Raw genomic sequence first — 23,448 nt, 5'->3', positions numbered from 1 at the left:
TAACAGACCATTGGATGGAAAATCTAACGGATGTATTATTTTGAAATAAAATAGTAGTTAAGGTATGAAAGTGAAATGTTTTAAAGATGTTGTAAGGAATTGAAATAGACCCCAAACCTGAGGTATGAAAGTGTAATTTACCCAATACGTTTTTATCTCTGCGTTTAATTAAAATATTATTTTAGGACTAAATTTGTTAACGAACTATACCACGAGAGTTTAAATCATAATTTTTGTTAACACTGTAGCTATATTTTGAATATCTTGTCATCACAAAAACCATTTATGATTAGTTTTTTTTTTTTTAATTTTTTTATATTTATTTATTTATTTTTTGCAGTGGATGATCGACCAGCATGGTAGGGCAGTTATTCTCACCAATAAAAGTAGTTGGTCAATTGGATAGTTGATTGGACCATCGGTTAGATATTGAATTCAATTGGGAGTTTAAGTGTCATGACTACTCATGCATGATCCACACATGCAAGGCTAGCCACACAGAATGAAAGTTGTGTTGCGCATACAGCTCACATTTTTTTCATTAGGGTTTGGATCTTAAGACTTATTCTAATATTGGAAGATAAATATATACCTCTTCTAACATATTGTACTAACTACTAATACCTCACAAGGTAGATCACTACAAGAAAAATTGATAATAATTATCAAAATTGGTTGTACAGAATGAGATGAATAAACTCTAACGGGGTAGCTAAGGAGGCGGATTTGTTTTACCAATTTCATTAGCTTACCAAACTTTACTCAATATGTGAAACTAATGTTAGTGGTTATTGTCAATCTTTTTTTCATAGCAGTGTGAAAATAAAACCATTCAAACACATAAAATTGACACATTTGCTGATATATGTACTGTTAAAATTTCAAAGAGACAAGTCGCGGTTCACCACTAATTGCATCACCAATGTCCCCACTTAATCACTCATGCAATCAATAGGTATGAGGTGTACAATCGGAGTTTCAGAAAGACTGGCTGTGGTCAACTATTAATTGCATTGATATTGTCCTCACACTAACCACCCTACAATCAATATGTGTGGGGCTTTTATGCAAAATGCCTCAATACAATTAGAATTTGAATTATTTGACATAAGTTGTGATTTATCTTGTGAAATTACTGATGTGAGACCTTTTATTTTGTTCAATTCACGCCCCTCCCTCTCACCTCACGTGGGTGGGGCACGCATGGAGCCAATTCCATGTTGATCATGTTTGTAAATGAACCCAATCATGCAGGCCAACCCACTCTGATATTATGTTAAACTTTTAAAGAGGCAGACCACGGTCACCACTAATTGTATCAATAATGTCCCTACTTAACTACCCATGCAATCAATAGGTGTGGATGGTTTTTATGCAAAAGGTCGGGACACAATTAGTTGTGGAACCACATGATATAAGTTGTTATTTATTTTTGAGATGAACGGTGTGTAAATTTTTACTTCAATCAATACGCTTGGGGCTATGCCATTGTTTGGGCCTATCTTTATGAAAGGTGCATAAAAAGTGTGTTACTTTTGTATGTTTAAATAACATTGCTCATAAAAAAATATACATATGTGTGTGTATATCAACCGTGACTCCAGAACCTCTGGCATCGTTTATGCAGTATGGTTTCCTTCCCTACTGAAACCCTAGCAGCTTTTTACATATATACGAGACTAACCAGAGCACACGCATATATATCTACTGTGACTAGGTAGCTTAAGATGTAAAATAGCTTTTACAGTACTGATAAATTATTCCATATGCATCCGTGATAGTGAAAAGTACATCTGAATGTCCAAAATACTGTAATTCCCGACAGTGCTCTACTGGGTAAATATATACTGGTTAAAATCAAACTCTGCTTTAACATGTACATCTATATATGGTCCATATATTTGTTCGTTTGCATTAATGTTTCTGCTCATTCATTTAAGACAAAACTGATCGGAAACATAACATTATTTTCTAGGTCTTTCTTTCTTTCTATCTTTCTCTCGATCGTCAAAAAATACCTAGTCACGTTTAAATTTAAAAACACACACAAACATACATAGTTGGTAAATTATAAATATTTTGTTTTATTACTGCATTAAGTCGCTAAATCTCAGAAACGTTTATTGTGCTAGGACCTTCACTCCAAAAACGGAAACCAAAGTTTAGTTCCTCAATCGCGCTATATATATACCCACTAATATGCAATGATTTCTCCACCCAGAAAAATTATATACAGAGAGAGAGAGAGAGAGAGAGAGAGAGATGGGGAGAAAACCAGCCGGTGATACAGACGGGCTAAAAAGAGGAGCATGGTGTGCTGAGGAAGATGAAGTCCTTACTGACTACGTCAAAACACATGGAGAAGGACAATGGAGACATGTTGCTAAAAAAGCTGGTTCGTATAGCGAAAGTTTTTATTTTTATTTACATAATAAACTAGTTTTCGTAGTGATAATATACATATATAATACCATTTCATTGATTGTTACTGTATATATTTGTAGGGTTGAATCGGAGTGGGAAGAGTTGCAGACTGCGATGGTTGAATTATCTTAAACCTGGTGTTAAGAGAGGCAACATTTCTCCGGAAGAAGAAGACCTCATTATCAGATTGCACAAGCTTCTTGGAAACAGGTATGACATATTTTTGCACATTAATAGTGTGAATCCCAGGATGGTGAAGCAAAGGCTTGCAAGAGTGTTTACATGATAAGTCTCCCAGCCAATTGATTTTGGGTTGGATGTTCACATTAATTATAACATGATATGAAGTAGACTATTCACGTTCTCATATGTAAGCAGACGTATTGAGAATGTAAATTTCACATCAGAGCCTTGCATAAGTGATTGAATTATCCTGAACATCACTATCCATTGTTTATTGGTTTTGGGTTAAATACTCACTTTATAATATTTTTAACCAATAGCTTTTAATTTTTTTTATATAATTAAATTTGATGCAAATAGATAAAGGAGAAATTGTTGTTTGGCCCCTTGAACTCTTACTCCAGTTGAAATTGACCCCTAAACTATTTTTTTAGTAAATTAACCCCCTGAACTATTTGAAATAAGCCAATCAACCCCATGTCGTTAGATTATGTCTATTATTCTGTCAAATTCAAGGGGAAATTAGTTTTTTATCATCAATTCTTACATGTCACTTATAATCACCAATAAAATTATGACATGTGGACACATAACATGTGTAATGACAATATGAAATGGTCCTTATGTAAACGCTTTGTTTCTTTATGTTTCTTACTATGCTATAAGTTTTTGAATTATTCCGTGTCCACGTGACATTATTTTATTGGTGGTTATAGCTGACAAGTAAGAATTGATGATGAAAAGACTAATTTGGCCTTGAATTTGATAAAATAGTGGACGGAGTCTAACGGCAAGGGGTTAATTGGCTGATTTAAATAGTTTAGGGGTTAATTTAAATAGTTCAAGGGGTCAATTTCAACTGAGGTAATAATTTAGGGGGTCAAACCGCAATTTAAACTAGTCCTCCAAGCTTTTGATTATATTGTGTATTTCTATGATCCAAGCACACGTACAAAATTAGTTAAAAAATAATAATAATGGTGGACGCATTGATATATTAGGTGGTCTCTCATAGCCGGAAGATTGCCCGGTCGAACAGACAATGAAATCAAGAACTTCTGGAATATCAGTTTGAGCAAGAGAATTCAAGAAGAAAGACCTCGACGCATAATTAATAACAAGCAAGCACCTAATGCTGGCGATAATCATCATCAACGTGGTAATTATTGTTCTAATCCTTCCAAAGATGAAGATGATCAATCCAATCCAGTGAAATCCAATCCGGTGGCACTATCAGACATCTCAGATGATCGTGATCAGAATTCGTCGTTGAGTTTTCTAAGAGATTTCGACAGTTACATCCATGGCCTTTCACACGAGGCCGAAATGATCAATGGATTTGGAAATTATGTGGTGGATGATTCGAACTTTGTTGGACATGGTGATGGAACGAAGTGTGAGGATTTAGTACTGAGGGAGGATGTAGAAGCTGCAATGTGGAAAAATTTGGGTGCTACCAGTGATCATTTATTATTTCAACCAAACCATGAAGATGTAGACCTCCATGCAATTTCAGCTTTTCTCAATTCACAAGATGGCTATCATCAGTGGATTAATTAAGATTAATCAAACCCTTATCGCCAGTCCAATTTTGCCTACTCCATCTCGCTACAATCTCCTTCTTAATTACTTAAATAAGTTTGGTATGCATTTCAAATTCACAAAAATACGGGAAAAACGTTGTATAAAAAGGGATGTGGATGTCATTTTTGAAGTGCCAATAACTATATATTTATTGTATACTTGATGTCCAAATAAAGGTTCATTCGTATGTAACTCAACTTCACCCTTACTAAACATCAATATCCATTATTCACTAGTACAGATGCACCAATATTAATTGTTGTTAATTGTATAATGTGTGTATTGGCGGTGACTCGTGATGATTTAAATGACAATTAACCGTAAGTAGTAAGGGATTGATTATGTGAAAAGAAGTCTTTTTCTTCAACCTTTTGCACCTCAAATTCAAATCCCCATTTTCTTTAGGGATGTGTTATTGACACTTCAAAAATCTCATTCTATACTCCTCATAAGTGTATTTTTCTTTCCTAATAAAAAAAGTTTGCAATGTAGAATGAGATTTTTGAAGTGGTAATAACAATTCCCTTTCTTTGTTTCTTTATTGTAACTTATAAAATAGTGATATTGCCTACAATAAAAGAATTATAATCGTCATCAAATTTATGTATGTACGGTGACTCTGCCTTGGTTGGTAGAGAACTACAAAGCCATAATTTCTTGCTGAAACCAAGAAAAACCACAGATGAAGTAAATGTTGCTTTGATCCCACACATAATTTTGACATTCATTATTAATATGCTGTGATATTGATCTCCTGGGAAATATTGAACTTTGTTGTGCCTCTAATGCATTTACATCATCATTTATATGCTTTTGTGATCTTCAAACTTCAGTAAGTAATTGTATCCAACAAGCAAAATTGAAAGAAAACTTGATTTTCTGCACCATTTTTTGATACAATTAACAAGCAAGTCCTAAATCAGTTTGTGCAATTTAATAGGACATAATTCCCTTTCTGTATAGGAAGAGAGATTTTACAGTGTATCCGGAACACGGGATAGTACACCACATGTCATTATAAAGTAAAAATAATATTTGAAATAAAATTTCTCTCCACTTATATAATAACATGTGATGCATCATTCTGTATTCCGGACACACTAAAAAATTTCTTATCTAGAAAAATGATCAAACTCTTGAATTTAATTCTTTCTCACCAACACCAAAAGTTGATGGTCGATGAATAGCTAGAGTTGATCACATGATATATATACTTCCATGCATGTGTTCTTCATGTTGCATTATTGTTTACACACATGCAAACAAAAAGTTATGAAATTAACTACGCATGTATTAATGATTTGAAGATATTTGTAATAGTTTCGAATTTTATCCAACTCTTTAATTTTTATTAATTATAATTTATTATTTTTAAAAGGGCACCCACTCCAGTTACGGAAATACTAGAATACATTGTCTTGTCTTTCTAGCATTATTTTTAGAGAGCTCTAATGAAAAAGGTTTGGGCTAACAAATATTTAACCAAACACCATCCCAAAATGTTATTTAACCAAAATGACTCAAAGTTTAATAAAAAATCATCCAAAACTATTGTCCATGGGTCAAACTTACAAGCAAAACCCGCTACAAATTTACACTTCCGTAAATACCCTAAATGATTCGATGCAAGAGGAAATTGCGGTTCTTCGAGACCACGAACCGCGAAGAGGTTGAAGATATGTTCGGATCGAGCTTTATGATCAACTCTCGTGCCAAAAGGAGCCGCCCATGTACATAAATCAAAGCTGCTTCATGGACTGGTGCCAATTCAATTCAACGGACTACTATTATTACACCTTTTTTCTTATTTATTTTTCACGATTTTTGGTTTCTGGGTTTTATATATGAGGGATATGTACGGTCCAAAACGTGGCAATCACGTCCGTATAATTTGTATTACAAGTTCATGGATAGATTCATGCCTGGTGGGCAAGATTGAATTTCCAGGTTATATATAGGAGGGGTACTTGGATGAGTTTTTCAGACAGTTGGATGTGGATATATATTTGTATTCCCTCATCATCTGTGTGTGTGAATTACTTCAATCATATGAATTACCTTTCCTCCACAACTAGCTAGCTAATTGGTATTCTTTGAATTCTTATTATTTATTCGCTTTGGATGTTGAACATATCTTCAACCTCTTCGTGGTTCGTGGTCTCGAAGAACTGCAGTTTCCTCTTGCATGAAGAACCCACCCTTCTGGCCGGCTTTCTCGGCGCAGGTGGACATGTAAGAAACGTGGGGATTTTGTTCTCTTTGGATGTTGGCGTGCGGCACTCGGAGACAACTCTTTACCAACCTCAACCCGTAAATACCCCCTAAGGGAAGAGTCAGTTCAAATCAAAGTTGAAAAAGGAAGCATTCATCAGAACAAAGCTTTCGAATCAAGTTCAAAGAAGTTTAATGGCAGAAATCGACAAAAAAGTGTTTGGATAAAAAAAAGAACCAAAACATAAAACTGTTTCTGGAGAACCCAAAACATAACAGTGTTTTTGAAAAAAAAAAAAAAATTAGATACAGTTTGTCTGTGCACAAACAAACACTGTATCTGGAAAAAAAAAAAAAAAAAAAAACCAAAATTCAGGAACAGTGACTTAAATTTAGAAACAAGGACTTAAATTTCAGAAACAGTGAGTTAGATTCCAGAAACAGTGACTTACATTCCAGAAACAGTCTGTTTTTTTAACCTTTGACTATTTCTTTTCTTTCATGCATTAGCTGATTATATTTAAGAAACAGAGTGCTTATTTTGCTTTGAATCCAGATACAGTGAATTTCACTATTTATTTTCTAGCTTACATTTAAGAAACAATGTGTATATTTCATTTAAATCCGGAAACTGTGACTTAAATTCCAGAAACAATAACTTAAATTTAAAAAACTGTGACTTAAATTACAGAAATAATGTTACTTAAAATCCAGAGACAGTTTATTTTTACAGTCCAGAAACAGTGACCCGTTGTTATTATTGAACAGTATGCAAATCTCAAATTTATTATATGGAGAACCAAACGATGAACTCCATTGACGAAGAAAAATTGAAAAACAGTACCTCGAATGCACTATAAATAATAACGACGATTACATTTCAACGAAATAATACAAAATATAAATTAAATAGCATGAGATCTATATTTTTGTTTCAAAGAAACAGTGACTTAAATTTCATAAACAAGGACTTAAATTTCAGAAATAGTGAGTTAGATTACAGAAACAATGAATTACATTCTAGAAATAGTCTATGTTTTTAACCTTTCACTGTTTCTTTTCTTTCATGTATTAGCTGATTATATTTAAGAAATAAAGTGCTTATTTTGCTTTGAATCCAGATACAGTGAATTTCACTATTTCTTTTCCAGCTTACATTTAAAAAACAGTGTGTATATCTCATTTAAATCTGAAAATTGTGACTTAGATTCTAGAAACAGTAACTTAAATTAAAAAAAATGTGACTTACATTCCAGAAACAGTGTTACTTAAAATCCAGAGACAATTTATTTTTACAGTCCATAACCAGTGACCCGTTGTTATTATTGGATAGTATGCCAATCTCAAATTTATTATCTGGAGAAACAAATGATGAACTCCACTGATGAAGAAAAATTGAAAAACAGTATCTCGAATACACTATAAATAATAACGACAATCACATTTCAATGAAATAATACAAAATATAACTTAAATAGCATGAGATCTATATTTTTGTTTCAAAGAAAAAGAAGAAGGTCTGCAAAACAACGATGAATTCCATTAACAATGAAAATCTGGAACTCAACCTTAAAAAGTTAGGAGTAAAATCGACAAATCATAATTTATTATAGTTGGACCATTTTTAGTTGGACTGCTTTAATATGGGCCTTGTATTAATCATTAAACAAAACTTATAACATGATTTTTTTTATTAAAACTAAAACTTTTCAAACCCTTTTCATTAGCTTTCATTTATTTTTATAGTTACATATCAATTACAGTTTAGCACATGCGTAAAACCGTTTTATTCTTATAAGTTTTTGTTAGGAGTCGAGCAAATTTTTTCTTGATTTTATTGTAAAAGATTTACTATTTTCTTTTTTATATTGTTGAGAGCACTTTCTTCGTATGAAAAATGAAGGTATTGTTGAGGATGAATTTCAGGTCTGTATTCCACATGACACGTCCTGTGTTCGTTTCTAATGTTGGTGAATCATACGATAGTGGCCAGTTGAGGCTGAAATGCCTCTATGAGTCTTCTAAAGCCCAAAAGGGTGGACTGCCATGACGAAGTCACTAGCTGGTCCATTTTTTTAAAAAAAGAAAGAAATCAACTTCTAATTTTATGTTATATTCACACACTGTATGATAATATTAACTTTACGAAAATCAAGTTGTTTACATGTTGAGTTCAATTAATAACCTTAAAAGAAAATGATAAACACGCATCTTTTTGTTCTCCAACACTTTCTTATTTAATTATATTCGTTGTTTTCGTTTGATTTAATTAATCGTTTAGTCGATGACTATAAATAAAAAAACGTATAAACAACTGAAAACATTGTGAAAATCACCTCTAACTCCAAATATTGCAGATATCTTGGAAATTAACATACACATAGGCATATATATATATGTGTTGTGTGGTAGTGGTGCTTGTGGACCCATGTTACATTGTCATTGTTCATTGTAATCATCTAAGAAGTTCATACATATGTACAGAAATTCTTTGTGAGTCTCGTCCATGCACTCCGCCACCAACTAACGAAGACCCCAAAATCATAACAACCATTTCACAGTCGATCCTAATTGCTGCTAACAATCTTGCTTTGCATACGACAATGACTCTGCAGGTAATTATATCTCTCATAAGAATATAGTTTTGATACCTGCTTAAAAATTTAAAGAATTAATGCAATATATGTGTGTATTATATGAAGTGCTCATCATCAGTAATAACAAAGCTTTATCCTACTAAATGGAGTTGGTTGTATGAATCTCAGAACGCCACTGCGCACGATTTTGTGTCAAAAGTTAGCTCCAAGTACTCCATGCCTTTTCTTAAAGTCTTTTCCCAAATCTTCATAGGTGTCTACTCCTTTTCCATGAGTCTCTGTCTCATAATCGCATATTTAAACCGAAGCATTTGTAGGTCTTCTGTTCATATGTTCAAACCACCTTAACCGATTTTCTCTCATCTTATCTTTAATTGCGGCCATTTCTACTTTGCCTCTTATATTTTCGTTCTTAATCATGTTCTTTCTCGTATGCCCACACTTCTTAAAAAACATTCTCATCTCCACGACACTCATTTTCTGAGTTTATTAATTTTAATAAATCCATATATATATATGAATAATTGAAGCTGGAGGAGGAATTTAAAGAGTATGCAGAGAAGGCCAAGTCTTTACCCCCAAGAACAACCGATGCAGATAAACTAATCCTGTACGGCCTTTACAAGCAGGCAACAGTAGGGTCGGTTAATATTAGTGAGTACTTTCAATAATTATATATTTAATTGGCCTAATTAATTTCTCTAATTTACAATTTAATTTCACTCCATCGTTATTCTATACATCTGCATGTATCTTTAAATTATATGCATGCATGCAGCAATTTTCATGTTGACTATATATATGTATATATTATGCACATCGACCTGGATTTTTCAGCCCAACAGAGAGGGCCAAATGGGATGCATGGAAAGCTGTTGATGGTATTGACAAATTAAACAAAACCCTAGATTACATAAGAAACGTTTAAATCGGAAAATAGGCTTGTTTTTACATGTACTCTATACTTTTCACAAAATCTCACTTAACCCCTGTATTTTTAACTATGGTTTGTACTTTTACACGTCTCACTTTACCCTTACTTTTTTTTAGTCCAACTTTATCCCATTTCGTCAACTGGGATAAGAGAAAGGTTATTTTCACTGATGTGGCAGGGGTTATTTGTATACAAAACTGACATAGCTGTTGACAATCTCTGATACAAGTGCGTTTCGTATACAATATCCGGGCAGAGTCTATTAGTAAACTTCTTCAGCTTGGTGATTATAAATTGAGATATAAAAGAGTAGTTTTGCTAAACTGACCTTGATGTATGTGTTACTAATCAGAGAAGAGCATGAAGAAGCAATGACTGAATACATTGTAAAGGTGAAGCATCTGCAACAACAAGAAGTAGCCTCCACCTAAATCAGCATCAATGGAGTTCTATATGTATGTATTAAACATTTTCCCAAGTGTTTCAAGAAGAAAACACTTCAATTTCCAGAGCTTTTGCTTTATAATTAAGTCATGATGCACGACAAATAGTAGAGTTTCCTTACTCCAAACCTATCTATGAGAATTGAACTTAAGACTTACAATAGTCTCTTTATTTCTTCAAATCTACAGTTAATTTGGTTACTCTAATGATATTTCTAGATCACGGCACTTTCAAATGGAAACCGTTTCAAAACCGCAAAAAATCGAACCGTCTGATGCAGCCCGATTTAATTCGTGTTTCGATTTCAGTTTTTTATTCCAAGTAACCACCCCTATTTATTTACTTTAATGTTGCACATTGAAATACCAAGCATGAAATAATAAACACACTTACTCACCATTAATTGAAAAGAGGAAAGCTAAGAAGATTTTAAATGGGCCTAATCAGAGCAAATATGGGGCCGATTAAGGATCCTCGACTAACAGTTGGGCTTTATGTCCAATTTTATTGAGCCCAACTCTTTCAGTAGCAATCCAACCGTCAATATTGTACACTATATAATACTACAACAGGACACCAACCACACACCCAGCACACCCAACGTGATTGTGTGAATTTCCAGACGACAACTGAATCTCACCCTGCGTGCACCCAGCACATCTTCCACCCCTTCATTTTCCTGCGCTTTCTCACCTTCTAACGACGGTATGAATCTCACCCTGCATGCACCTAGCACATTTTTCACCCCTTCATTTTCTCGCACTTTCTCACCTCCCAAACACCTCCTCCGTTTCTCCATGTTTGATACCGGAATTAACTTAAAACGTAAAAGGATGCTTGAACAAATGTATTTGACAGTGCTTGAATACTGCAATTTTCTCTTCTCATTAACTGAAAACAAAGCTTCCAACTTAAATAGAAAATAGCAATCTCCACGATAACCACTAGCACAACATGTGCAGATTTTGTGGAATTCAACTACCTTAAGCAACGGAAACAAATTTGAACGTGGTGAACATACTCAACCACAACTTCTACAATCTAGGACTCCAGCTTGACTTGGACTCTACGTTGCCATGTCGGCTTTATTTAATTAAAAACTAATTAAACATAACTAAATAACTTTTAACACCCTCCCTTAAACTGATTTTTACGAAAAACAGTTTAGGGTTTCTCCACCATCACATAATCATCTTCCTGATCAATGCTTTGAAGTGAACAAACTCCCAACTTGCTCCTCAGCTTCTTGAATGCAAGCTACTTCAAAGGCTTAGTTAAGATGTTTGCAACCTGCTCCCCACTCTTGCAATATTCCAGTTCAATCTTCCCATCTTTGCACAAATCACGCAGAAAATGAAAACGAACATCAGTTTATTTCTCCCATGCATGACCGGATTCCTTGATAGCTTGATAGTTGACATATTGTCGCAGTAGATGGTTGTTGGTTCCTTTTGAACGTTACCAAGCACTTCAAACATTTTTCTGAGCCATATAGCTTGATAGGAGCTCGCAGCTGCTACTACAAACTCAGCTTCTGTTAAGGAAAGTGTCACAATCTGTTGCTTTTTTTAGGACCATGATACTGCACCAGAGTTGAGTAGAAATATGTGCCCAAAAATGCTCTTATGATCATTTATATCACCTACATAATCACTATTTGTGTACCCAACAAAACCATAACCATCTTCCCTTTTATAAAACACACCATAATCAATTGTCCCCTTACATACTTGAGAATTCTCTTTGCTGCATTGAGATGCATTTCAGTTGGTTTTTCCATATATTGGCTCATTAGACTCACTGCATACATGATGTCAGGCCTCGTGGATGTTAAGTTCCAATGATTTGTTTATAAAAAGTACTGTCAACCTCTTTCCCACATTTGTCTTTGCGTAGCTTTAAGCCAAGTTCAGCTGGAGTTCCAAATGGCTTGCAATCATCCATCTAAAACCTTTTAAGAATGTCTTGCGCATACTTTTTCTGGTAGATGAAATTACCAGCAGTAGTTTGAATGACTCCAATCGAAGAAAATAATGCATTAATCCCAAATCAGTCATTTCAAACTCCCTCATCATAGACTTCTTAAATTCATCTAACATTTTAGCATCATTTCCCGTGAATATCAAGTTATCAACATACAAGCATACCATGAGTAGTTTACCTTCTTCCTTAGTCTTGACATAAAGAGTGTGCTCGAAGGACATTTGTGAAATCCAAGCTTAGCAAAGTGAGCATCTATGTGACTGTACCAAGCTCAAGATGCTTGTTTTAGTCCATAGAGTGCTTGCTTCAGTTTGAACACCTTCTTTTTTTCTCATTTTCTCTCATAACTAAGTGGTTAATCAATGTACACTTCTTCTTGCAGGTTGCCATGCAAGAATGTTGACTTCACATCTAACTGAAAAATTGACTAGGAATTTTGGGCTGCAAGAGAGATCATCGACCTGATCGTGTCATGCCTTGCAACTGGGGCAAACACCTCTTTGTAACCAATGCCATGCTTCTGCTTATAGCCCTTGGCTACTAAACGAGCTTTGTGTTTGTTAACTTCACCTTTTTCGTTCAACTTTCTTCTAAACACCCATTTAACACCAATGATTTTCTTTCCCTTTGGAATATCAGTTAACTCCCAGGTTTGATTCTTCTCAATGGACTTGATTTCATTGTCCATTGCTTCCCTCCATTTCTCCTCTCTAACAGCCTCATTATACATGATTGGATCACTGTCTACAAATAATGCAAAGTAAGCACATCATCAGAACTTGAATAACTTACATCGTAATCATCATCCATGCTGGCCTCTTCCTTGAGTTCTCATTTCTCAGATCATATCCCCCTTCTTCAGATTGTTGAAATGACTGAACTTCAGGTTGAGGTGGTTGTTGGGCTTGAATTTCAAGAGCTGCAACATCGTCCTTGTCTGAATAATCATCGACTGGATTTTTTTGTTGAACCGATCTATTCTTGGACCAATTCCACATGGTGTCTTCATCAAATATTACATCATTGCTTACCACTATCTTCTTTGTCACTGGATTGTACAGTTTGTAAGCTTTTGAAACTTCACTTATACCAAGGAAAAACACATTTTTCACTTTTGTCATCCAACTTCTTTATTTTTTCATCAGGGATGTGTGCATATGACATACACCCAAACACCCTAAAGTGATCAACTGTAGGCTTCAATCCACTCCAAGCTTCTTGAGGAGTCATATTCTTAACAGAAAATATGGGACTTCTGTTTAAGATATGAACTGACCATAGCATAACTTCAGGCCAAAACTTCTTGGGAATGCTTCCTTTAACTAGTAGACTTCGAACCTTGTAGAGAATGGCGTGATTCTTCCTCTCACTTACACCATTTTGTTGTGGTGTATAGGCAGTGGTCAGCTGTATCTTGATGCCTTTCTCTTTGCAAAATGCATCAAACTTCTTCGGACAATACTCTCCCCCACGGTCAGTTCTTAGTGTTTTAATCTTCTTGTCTAATTCATTTTCAACTAGAGCTTTGAAGCTTTTGAATGCTTCAAATGCTTCTGATTTTTCCTGCAAGAAATAGACCCATGTCTTCTTACTAAAATCATCAATAAATGAGATGAAATCTTTTTTGTTACCATTTGAGATGAGATTTATTGGTTCACATAGATCAGAGTGAACCATTTCCAAGATTGATTGAGCCTTTGCTAGCTTGCCATTTGGAACAGAGTCTCTTTGATGCTTCCCAGTGATGCATTCTTCACACACCTATGATGAAAGAGTTATCTTAGGTAAGCCAATGACCATCCCTTTCTGGTGAAGTGTTTGCAAGCCATTAAAGTTCAAATGGCCATATCTATAGTGCTATCTCCACGTGTCATCTTCTTTGGCAAGCAGGTAAGCCTGTATAATCTTGATTTTCAAAGGAAACAATCTGTTGGAAGATATTTTTACAACAACAATAGAGCATTTTTTGGGATCATACACTTCACACTCTCCTTTATAGATTGCAATCCTGTAACTTTTATCTTGTAATTGACTAGCACTCAGCAAATTTGTCTTTAAATCAGTTTCAATAAAGTTGTTTTTGGTTCTGATTTGATTATCTCCCTTACCCATCACTTTCACTATTGATTTGTCACCAAAACTTACCATTGTGTGAAAGCTTTCATCCAAATTAATAAGGGAAGACTTACATTCACTCATGTAATTGTTGCAACTCATGTCCATATACCATGTCTCTGATCAGTCTCTGTCAGTGCATGAAAAGCCATCACAAGTGTCTCTTCCTCCTTCTTTTTCTCCACAAAGTTTGACTTTTCTCCTTTTCTTTTGGTAACTTCGTGTAATACTCATTCTTGTAGTGGTCAAAATTTCCACACCTATAACACTCCACTTTTAACTTATCATAGTGGTATACTCCTTTTTCTTCAGAGTCATCATCTATTTTGAAAACACGAGGTGACTTGATGTCATCTCGATGTTCAGATCGTCCACCACCTCGATGGTCTCGACCACTTTTTCCACGACCTCTTCCTCCTCGAGAACTTGAGGACTCAGAAAAAGTGGAAGCTTTCAGCGTTGTTTGTTCTTCACTGGCAGTGGTGCGGTTAAGTCTTTGTTCATGCACTAACAAAGAGCTTTGCAGTTCATCAACTCATAACTCAACAACATTTTTTACCTCCTCAATTGAACAGACAATGTAGTCAAATTTTGGAGTCGATGATCTCATAATTTTCTCCACAACTTTGACTTCTTCCATGGTGCTACCATTGGATCTTATCTTGCTTGTTATTCCCAGAGTTCTAAAAAGAAATCAGTGATGGACTCACCTAATTTCATTTGTAGAGTTTCAAAGTCCCTTGTTAGAGTTTGAAGCACTGCACGCTTCACCCTTTTTGACCCTTTATATTTCTTCTTCAAAGAAACCCATATTTGTTTGGAGGTTTCCTTCTCGAGTATAGTCTCCAAGATAGATCGATCAAGTGCCTGAAAAAGGTTAGTTTTTCACCTTCAAGTCCTTTAGCTTCTGTTCAGCAACCCTTTTTTTATTGTTGTTCAGTCAACACAACTCCCTCTGTTGGGGTGTCAATCCTTGATTCCACAAGATTCCAATACTTCTTTGACCTGAGGAAGTTCTCCATCAGCATGCTCGAATGGTCGTAGTGACTATTCAACCGTTGAATCGCTGGTTGAACAAAACTCTCAGTGGCTTTGTCAGTTGCCATTGTTTCTTGCTGCTGTAAGACACAATCATCACCTTTTTTCTCAAGTTTGTTCAGGCCCAAAATGGGCTCTGACAACAGATGTTGGATAATGGAATTAACTTAAACGTAAAAGGATGCTTGAACAATGTATTTCTTAATGCTTGAATATTGCAGTTTTCTCTTCTCATTAATTGAAAACAAAGCTTACAACTTAAATAGAAAGTAACAATCTCCATAATAACCACTAGCACAACATGTGCAGATTTTATGAAGTTCAACTACCTTAAGCAACATAAACAAATTTGAACGTGGTGAACAGACTTAACCATAACTCCTACAATCTAGGACTCCAGCTTGACTTGGACTCTACATTGCCATGTCAGCTTTATTTAATTAAAAACTAATTAAACATAACTAAATAACTTTTAGGGTGATTTTGTATAAAATCAATTCAAAGTTATGATAATAACAATAGGTCAATCAAATTTATTAGAATTATAAATAGGTCAATGAGACTTTAAGATACATTAAAACACCTCAATCAAATTAAAATTACAAATGATACCATTAACATTTAAAACACCAAACATTTCCATCTCCCCTCATTGTAAATCACGCAACAGCCATAAAACACTCTTAGACTTCAACCTCCCCGCATCCCACCATCTTCAACCTCCATTTTTTGGCCTCACAACACCTTTAACCTTTATCGCCTCCTACCATCTTCATCATCCCAATGAACAATAAGCATTTGCGCTGATTCCAACGAACAATTCGCACTTGCGATTGAGAAATCACGATCAAGGTAATTTGTTTCTTCCTATTTTCTTCTTGTTCTTCAATTTTTATGCTTTTAGGTTATTTGAGTTGTGTTTTTGAGAGATATGGTGTAACTTTGCATACTATACCTGTTAGTTTTGAATTTAAGCTTGTTTGGATGTTAAAATTAGTTTGGGCATATAACAATTTTAGTCTGTTTCGGCATATTTGTTGTCTCTGTGTATGTTTATTCATGTTGGTTATGTTGTTTAGTTTAATTGCCGTTTCCCGTGTTCTGTGATTTTGCATTCAGATTCAAGTAGGTTTGTGGAGTCAGACACTGCAACGCAGTGTCTGTTTCTTGTTCTGTGGATTCAGACACTTCGTTGCAGTGTCTATTTCCTATTTTGTGGATTAGACACTTCGTTGCAGTGTCTGTTTCTTGTTTTGTGATTGTGCATTGAGATTCAAATAGGTTTGTGGATTCAGACACTACAACGCAGTGTCTGTTTCCTATTCTATGAATTCATACACTTCGTTGTAGTGTTTGTTTTCTGTTATGTGATTGTACATTGAGATTCAAATAGGTTTATTGATTCAGACACTGCAGCATAGTGTTTGTTTCTTGTTCTGTGAATTTAGACACTTTGTTGCAGTGTCTATGTCATGTTCTATGCTTTTATGTTAATGGATTTTGACATACAATATTAATATCGCTATCACAAACTTTATATATGTTTTCTTTTATAGTTGAAACATGCCCCTAAAAAAAGTTAAAGGGATACATAAACAAGCGAAAGAGAAAATGATGGATATTATTGATTTGCACTCGGGAGGATATTACTGATTTGCACAATGGAAAGTGTTGTAATTTTATGTAGCCTCTCATGGAAAATTTGGTTCTAGTTAGGCTATTTTGTGATTTCTAATTAATATGAAAAAAAATTCCATGGGGTCAGCTTTACTTTTCGTGGTTACGAACCCTTATCAAGTTCTATCTTGAAGGGCTGATAGGATTTAAAGCTGGGCAACAAGTTTTGATAAGGAGTACATAAGAATCGGAGAGGGGGAAATAATAAAAAAAGAAACAAAGTCAAGAGAGAATGGTAGAAGTGTATAATAGTTATTTTCTAATTAGCTTAAATCCATGTAACATGCTTTATTGACTTAAGAGTGGTGAGAGAATTGGTCCTCCCCGTCTGTGACGACGTCATGGTCGTCGACAACCTCCGGGACCTACTGTCCCACGGCTGGGGTCTGCAATCCGCGTGAAGTTTTTGAAATTGAAGGAGAAGTTGGGGCAGGAGTCGAAATCTGAGATTTTAGGTGTGATTAAAGGGCTTAAGTGGATTTTTAGGGATATTAATCAGATTAGCGTCGGGGAAAATTGTTCACCTGGGAGGGCAAAAGGGTATTCGATCGCGTCGCTAATGGTGTTTCCGAGCATGAAGGAGCTTGAAGGCTTGGATTCGAAGTAGCAACTAGTGAAGACGGAGAAGGACAAGGTTAGGGAGTATTTGGGTAACGTGATCGAAGTTGATTACGTTGTTGGGCGCCTCAATCTGCATGTCTCTAAAGATTTTTTGTGCTCTGTTATGTGTCTATAATATTTTGTTCACTTTAATAAAAAGTTTATAGTACTGTTTATTTTAACGAAAAACCTTATTTTTACACTAAAAAGTCAATCATGATATTATTCACTTTATTCTTTATTTTGTCCTTATCGTTAAAATTCAAAAATTTCAAATCCTTTTCATTAGTTTTCCTTAATATTAATAAGATTAAGCATGATTTTGATAAATTAATGGTTTTTATCAGTTTTGAATAAAAAAGCAAGTTTGGAATTTTGGTTTCTTTGATTTGATTAGTGTTTTGATCCATTGGTTTGGTTGATGCAATGCAATTTGGTGTTCGGGCATTTGAGTACTTCTTGTGGGCTTCAACCTGGAGTTTCGGTGGACTTTACAAGGCTTTTGACGGAGTTTAAAAATATAGGCGTATTCAATCGAGAGTTTCGAAAAACCTCAAGGCAATGAAAGTGATGGGAAGTTTAAAGATTCCATTAAATGGTAGATTTTGGTGGAATTTAAAGACTAAAACACTGATATCAACACTCCAACTTCCCCCCAGATATTTATGGGCCCTAAGATTTATACGAATTTGATAGACTTTGCACTTTCTTTTAAAAAGTTTGGGGACAATATTTTGAAAGTGCTTTCAAAGATGCACTATCAAGTCCTTTTTCAAGATATCCTTCTACGACCGTAAGTATTTTTATATTTTCCATTGAATACAGTGAGGAACAATTTCCAGACCTTGAACTTATAACCAATTTATATCGTCCTTGGAAGATAATAATGATAGGAATATGGAAGCTCAAGTTGAAGGTAGTATTAGTCTTTGAGCTGTACTGAAAAGCAACTTTGATCTTTGAACTTAAAATTTGTAAGTATTAGTCTCTAATTCTAAATTTATTATAATATAGATTAATGAACTTTTTAACTAATTCTGTTTAAATTTCTATTCCTTAATTTTCTGTCAAAACACAACCCTAAATTTGTTAGCGTCAAGGATCAAATTTGTTACACAATATGATATTCTTGTTGTGCTACCCATATATGATTGTTTAAATCCGTCCAAATTTTCTAAACCACTTGTTATAAGAATAACTTTTATTTATTGACCCACGTTCGTAGAAGTTGAACGTATTTAATAAAATATGTGACTAAGGGATTGCTCGACGTTGAGTAATTGAATTGGATAATTCACTATATTGAAGACAAGAAAGAAATTATAAAATTAAATCTAATTTAAAGGTACATGATATATTACTTGTTAAAGAAATTTATTCTTTCAATCTTAGTAAAAAATAGTAGGACTAAAAAAGATAAGTTTCTTTCATGTTCCCTTTTGACCTCCAAAAAAGAAAAAAAAAAAAAGTTACATCTACCTTCAACATATGCATTGTATTTATGTGTCATCTAATTCGATCCAATTCTAGGCACCAAAGACGGTTTAAGAATTTTATAATTTATTACCAATCATGGACACTGCAGTCACCTTCTTGGTCGAGTTTAATGACACATGTTTATGTTTGTGTTTTATATATATATAAAGAAGACAAAAATGGTGAAACTTTCAAAACATCCAAATAACCCTTTTCCCATTAGGATTTCAAAAAATAAGAAAAACACGTACACAAAAAAACCCCCACATAGTGAGACTGGGTGGTCACGTTCATTATTTTTCACAAGGCAATTGACTAATTTTTCTATAGAACATGAGGACATATAGATACGAGGGGTTATATGATTTGGCTAACAAAGTCACTCCCTTTCTTTTTCCACATGACATGAGTAATGACAATGTAACACGTAAAACTCGTGATATCGGTGGAATGTGTTGATGCTAATGTTCAGCTGATGCAAGGTTCATGCGTCCACCTACCACTCAGTAACAAATACTCAAATTTGAATTGCTCTATATTCTCTGATTTATGTTAGGTGCGAACAAGAAATACCATAACACATAGTGTTTATACGCAAGTGAGTCCTTAACATAGTGTTTATACATTGGTGTACTCACTAGCGGAGGCACATTGGGACAAAGGTGGTCCCAAGATCACCTGGAATCCAGAAAATATACATGTGAAAGTGTTATGAGAACCCTTCGAATGTTTGGTATAGGTCCCTTTTTGTGCCCACCAACTATTTGATATAATGCATACTAGGCATACTCGGCAGGTTGCGTCGAGAGTACTCGACAAATTCTCTCGATATCACTCATCAGATTGCTTCAACATATATTGACGTTAACATGTGCGCTATATGGTTCGACTGACGACAACAAACCTACGAAGTGTTCGACGAAATATCTCAATGAATAAACTGAAATATTTTTTACTCGCTTCATGTTCTATTTTTATTAAAAAAATTAGACCTTTAACATTGAGACCTTCAATGTTCGAATTCTAGATTCACCAATAAATGTACTTCCTTATTCACCCATTTATGAGCAAAATTTGCGATTTTCATTCTCATATCATCATGAACAATTCATCTCAGTAATAACTAATCAAACTAGCATAGAAATTGTTCTAACATTATATGCCTCGAATAATCCAACGGTTTTCAAAGTTCTGGTGGATATAAAAGGTGTCGACTGTGCAATATAAATGTGCATGTTCCAACTGAAGCAAGTCACACAGCCTAAAAAGTCCCGAATACGATCACAGACCACAAAAACGCCATATTATTATTGTAGTGGTCATGACACACGACATGCATTATTTAATGAGCCAAACTAAAAAAATAAAGTAGAATTCTCTCTCCGTCTCTTCATTCTTCTTGTATTTGGACAAACTATGTCAACAACTGTGTTGACTTATTTATAGAGATAGGAAAAAAAGAGAAAAGCGAGAGAGAAGGGAAGGAGGGGGGGGGGGAGAATTTGAAGGGAGAGAATCCTACTTTAAAAAAAAATTGTTATAAATCTCTAACTCTTATTGAACTAACCAAATTTGATGTTCGAAAGATTAAATTGCTCTAAGACTAAAACTTTTTCTTCTCTAAACTCCGGTGTTTCTCCTCTCTAAACCCCTCATCTCTATTTCAATAATTGAATTTTACTACTCAAGGTCTCGAATACCTCTCACTTACTCACACATCGCTCAATGACTACTCAAGTACGGCTCGACTCATTGTGCGGTGGAGGTTGTTAACCGTGGAGTTTGTGATAAGAAAAAACTGGCCCTCGCTTGGGCCAAGTGATTGATGTGCTGATCTCTTAATTTTATTGCGTTTGAGTAGAGATAACAGAATCACATGGCATTGCCGAACCCTGATGGTTCAACAACGAGGATGAGATTTAGAGTAAAAAAATCACAATATTAGAAAGAGAAAATTTTGTCAGAGGGTACTGAAGTCTTTTAAACATCAATTTTAAAGGCTATTTAAACGCATATTTCCAAATTTCTCAACAAAAAAAATGTGCCACATATTGGGAAAAGAATAAGTACCGTCAGCTGACTAGGACTTTCCGACTGTATCAGAACTGGCGAGTTTGGCTGCATTGCATATGCAATTATGCGTGCTAGTTCTTGCACGCAAGAGATTTTTTTTATGCTATTATATAATTGGAAGAACGTTTAAAAAAAACGTTTATCTATTTGTATAATAACATATGACGTACCATTTCTGTTTCAGATACATTGAAGAATTTCTCTTAACATTAATATAAGAGAATTGTTATTAATGCTCCAAAATTCTCATTCTACACTCCAAACGTTCTATATTTAGAAAGAAAAATACACTTGTGAAGAGCGTAGAATAAGATTTTTGGAGTGCCAATAACACTTCCCTAAAATAAAATGTAGTAATTGTTACGATAGTAAACGATTTCCTATCCAATTTGATTGTCTGATATCCAAAAATTAAGGAAGAAATTCACTTACATTTTGGATATTTGATTTCATAGCTTAATTAGAGGAGTTATTCTTTCATTGGTTGTCAAGGTAAACCCCTGTACAATTTTCTATTCAATATTTTACATCATCATCATCTTTAATTAGACATTATTTTACAGTATCATCTTTCTTTAATGTTACCAAGAACCTAAAGATGTTTTTTTTTTCCATTTTGCTCTAATACATCTGTTTAGAAGAAGACTCTTTTTTTGTGTTGTGGGGGTGTGTTGGGATGATGCCTTGCCCTTGTGGCAGCGTCCTTATGCTGCGGTCCCTCACACTGCCCTTAAGTGTGTTTTGCTGTACTGTTGGCTTTCACCTTGGTTGTGAATATATCCAGTCTTCCAAAAAAAAAAAAAAAAAAAAAGAAGCAAACTCTTTTTTGGCGATGGTAGATGCCCCAAAGCCCACCAATGACTCAACGAGTCAAAGATTTTGAGCGATCTCCAACCTTCTAACTAGGCTTTACAATTTTTTGCATGATTTGTTAATCCGACACACGAAATGATACGAAATAACAAGTGTCAGGTCAACTCGTTAATAAGTTGGGTCGTTATCAGATCACCCATTAAGAACAATTAGGAACCAAATCGTTATTTGATCACCTATTAAGAACCCAATAAGATATCGGTCATCCGAATCGACTGTGTAATGGCAAGAGCAGGAAGTGGGGAAATCAAAAGCTTTTTTCGGATTCAAGTGATTGGAAAAGGATCCTCGCCGGAAAAATTTTCACCTGTGAGGGCAAAAGGGTATTCGATCGTGTCGCTAGCGGTGTTTCCGGTAGTGAAGGAGCTTGAAGGCTTGGATTCGAAGCAGCAGCTAGTGAAGAGGGAGAAGGACAAGGTCAGGGAGCATGTGGAAAACGTGATCGAAGTTGATTACGTTATTGGGGCGCCTCAATCTGCAAGTCTCTAAAGATTTTTTGTGCTCTGTTATGTGTCCATAATATTAATAAGATTAAGCATGATTTTGATAAATTAATGGTTTTTATCAGTTTTGAATGAAAACGCAAGTTTGGAATTTTGGTTTCTTTGATTTGATTAGTGTTTGATCCATTGGTTTGGCTGATGCAATGCAATTTGGTGTTTGCGCATTTGAGTACTTCTTGTGGGCTTCAACCTAGAGTTTCGGTGGACTTTACAAGGCTTTTGACAGAATTTGAAAATCTAGGTGTATTCAATCGAGAGTTTCGAAAAACCTCAAGGTTATGGAACTGATGGGGAGTTTAAAGATTCCATTAAATGGTAGACTTCAATGGAATTTGAAGACTAAAACACCGATATCAACACTCCAACTTCCCCCCAAATATTTATGGGCCCTAAGATTTGTATGAATTTGGTAGACTTTGCGCTTTCTTTTAAAATGTTTGGGAAAAAATATTTAGGAAGTGCTTTCAAAGAAGCACTATCAAATCCTTTTCCAAGATATCCTTCTACGACCGTAAGTATTTTTAAATTTTCCATTGAATACAGTGAGGAACAATTTCCCGACCTTAAACTTACAACCAATTTATATCATCCTTGGAAGATAATAATGGTAGGAATATGGAAGCTCAAGTTGAAAGTAGTATTAGTCTTTGAACTGTACTGAAACGCAACTTTGATCTTTGAACTTAAAATTTGTAAGTATTAGTCTCTAATTCTAAATTTATTATAATATAGA

The 23,448-nt window shown here is 34.7% G+C and overlaps 1 protein-coding gene across 1 annotated transcript; it reads left to right on the top strand.

The window, feature by feature from the left end:
- The first annotated feature begins 2,175 nt into the window (after window positions 1-2,175).
- LOC103951957 (transcription factor WER-like) lies at window positions 2,176-4,167 on the top strand. The gene is made up of 3 exons (XM_009363455.2): window positions 2,176-2,395; window positions 2,505-2,634; window positions 3,609-4,167. Exons 1-3 carry the CDS (start codon window positions 2,263-2,265, stop codon window positions 4,165-4,167), a joined length of 822 nt encoding a protein of 273 aa, XP_009361730.1. The 5' UTR covers window positions 2,176-2,262.
- Window positions 4,168-23,448: the final 19,281 nt, after the last annotated feature.

This window comes from the organism of the source record quoted next, unplaced genomic scaffold, assembly GCF_019419815.1.
Source record: "Pyrus x bretschneideri cultivar Hongxiangsu unplaced genomic scaffold, Pyrus_bretschneideri_v1 Contig8, whole genome shotgun sequence".
In the NCBI taxonomy this organism is placed as follows: domain Eukaryota; kingdom Viridiplantae; phylum Streptophyta; class Magnoliopsida; order Rosales; family Rosaceae; genus Pyrus; species Pyrus x bretschneideri.
This window is presented reverse-complemented; position numbering and strand designations above follow the sequence as displayed.

Coding starts and splice junctions, on each gene's coding strand:
- LOC103951957 (XM_009363455.2), top strand. CDS start 2,263: ATGGGGAGAAAACCAGCCGGTGATACAGACGGGCTAAAAAGAGGAGCA. Junction 2,396..2,504: donor ACATGTTGCTAAAAAAGCTG/GTTCGTATAGCG, acceptor ATATATTTGTAG/GGTTGAATCGGAGTGGGAAG. Junction 2,635..3,608: donor CACAAGCTTCTTGGAAACAG/GTATGACATATT, acceptor TTGATATATTAG/GTGGTCTCTCATAGCCGGAA.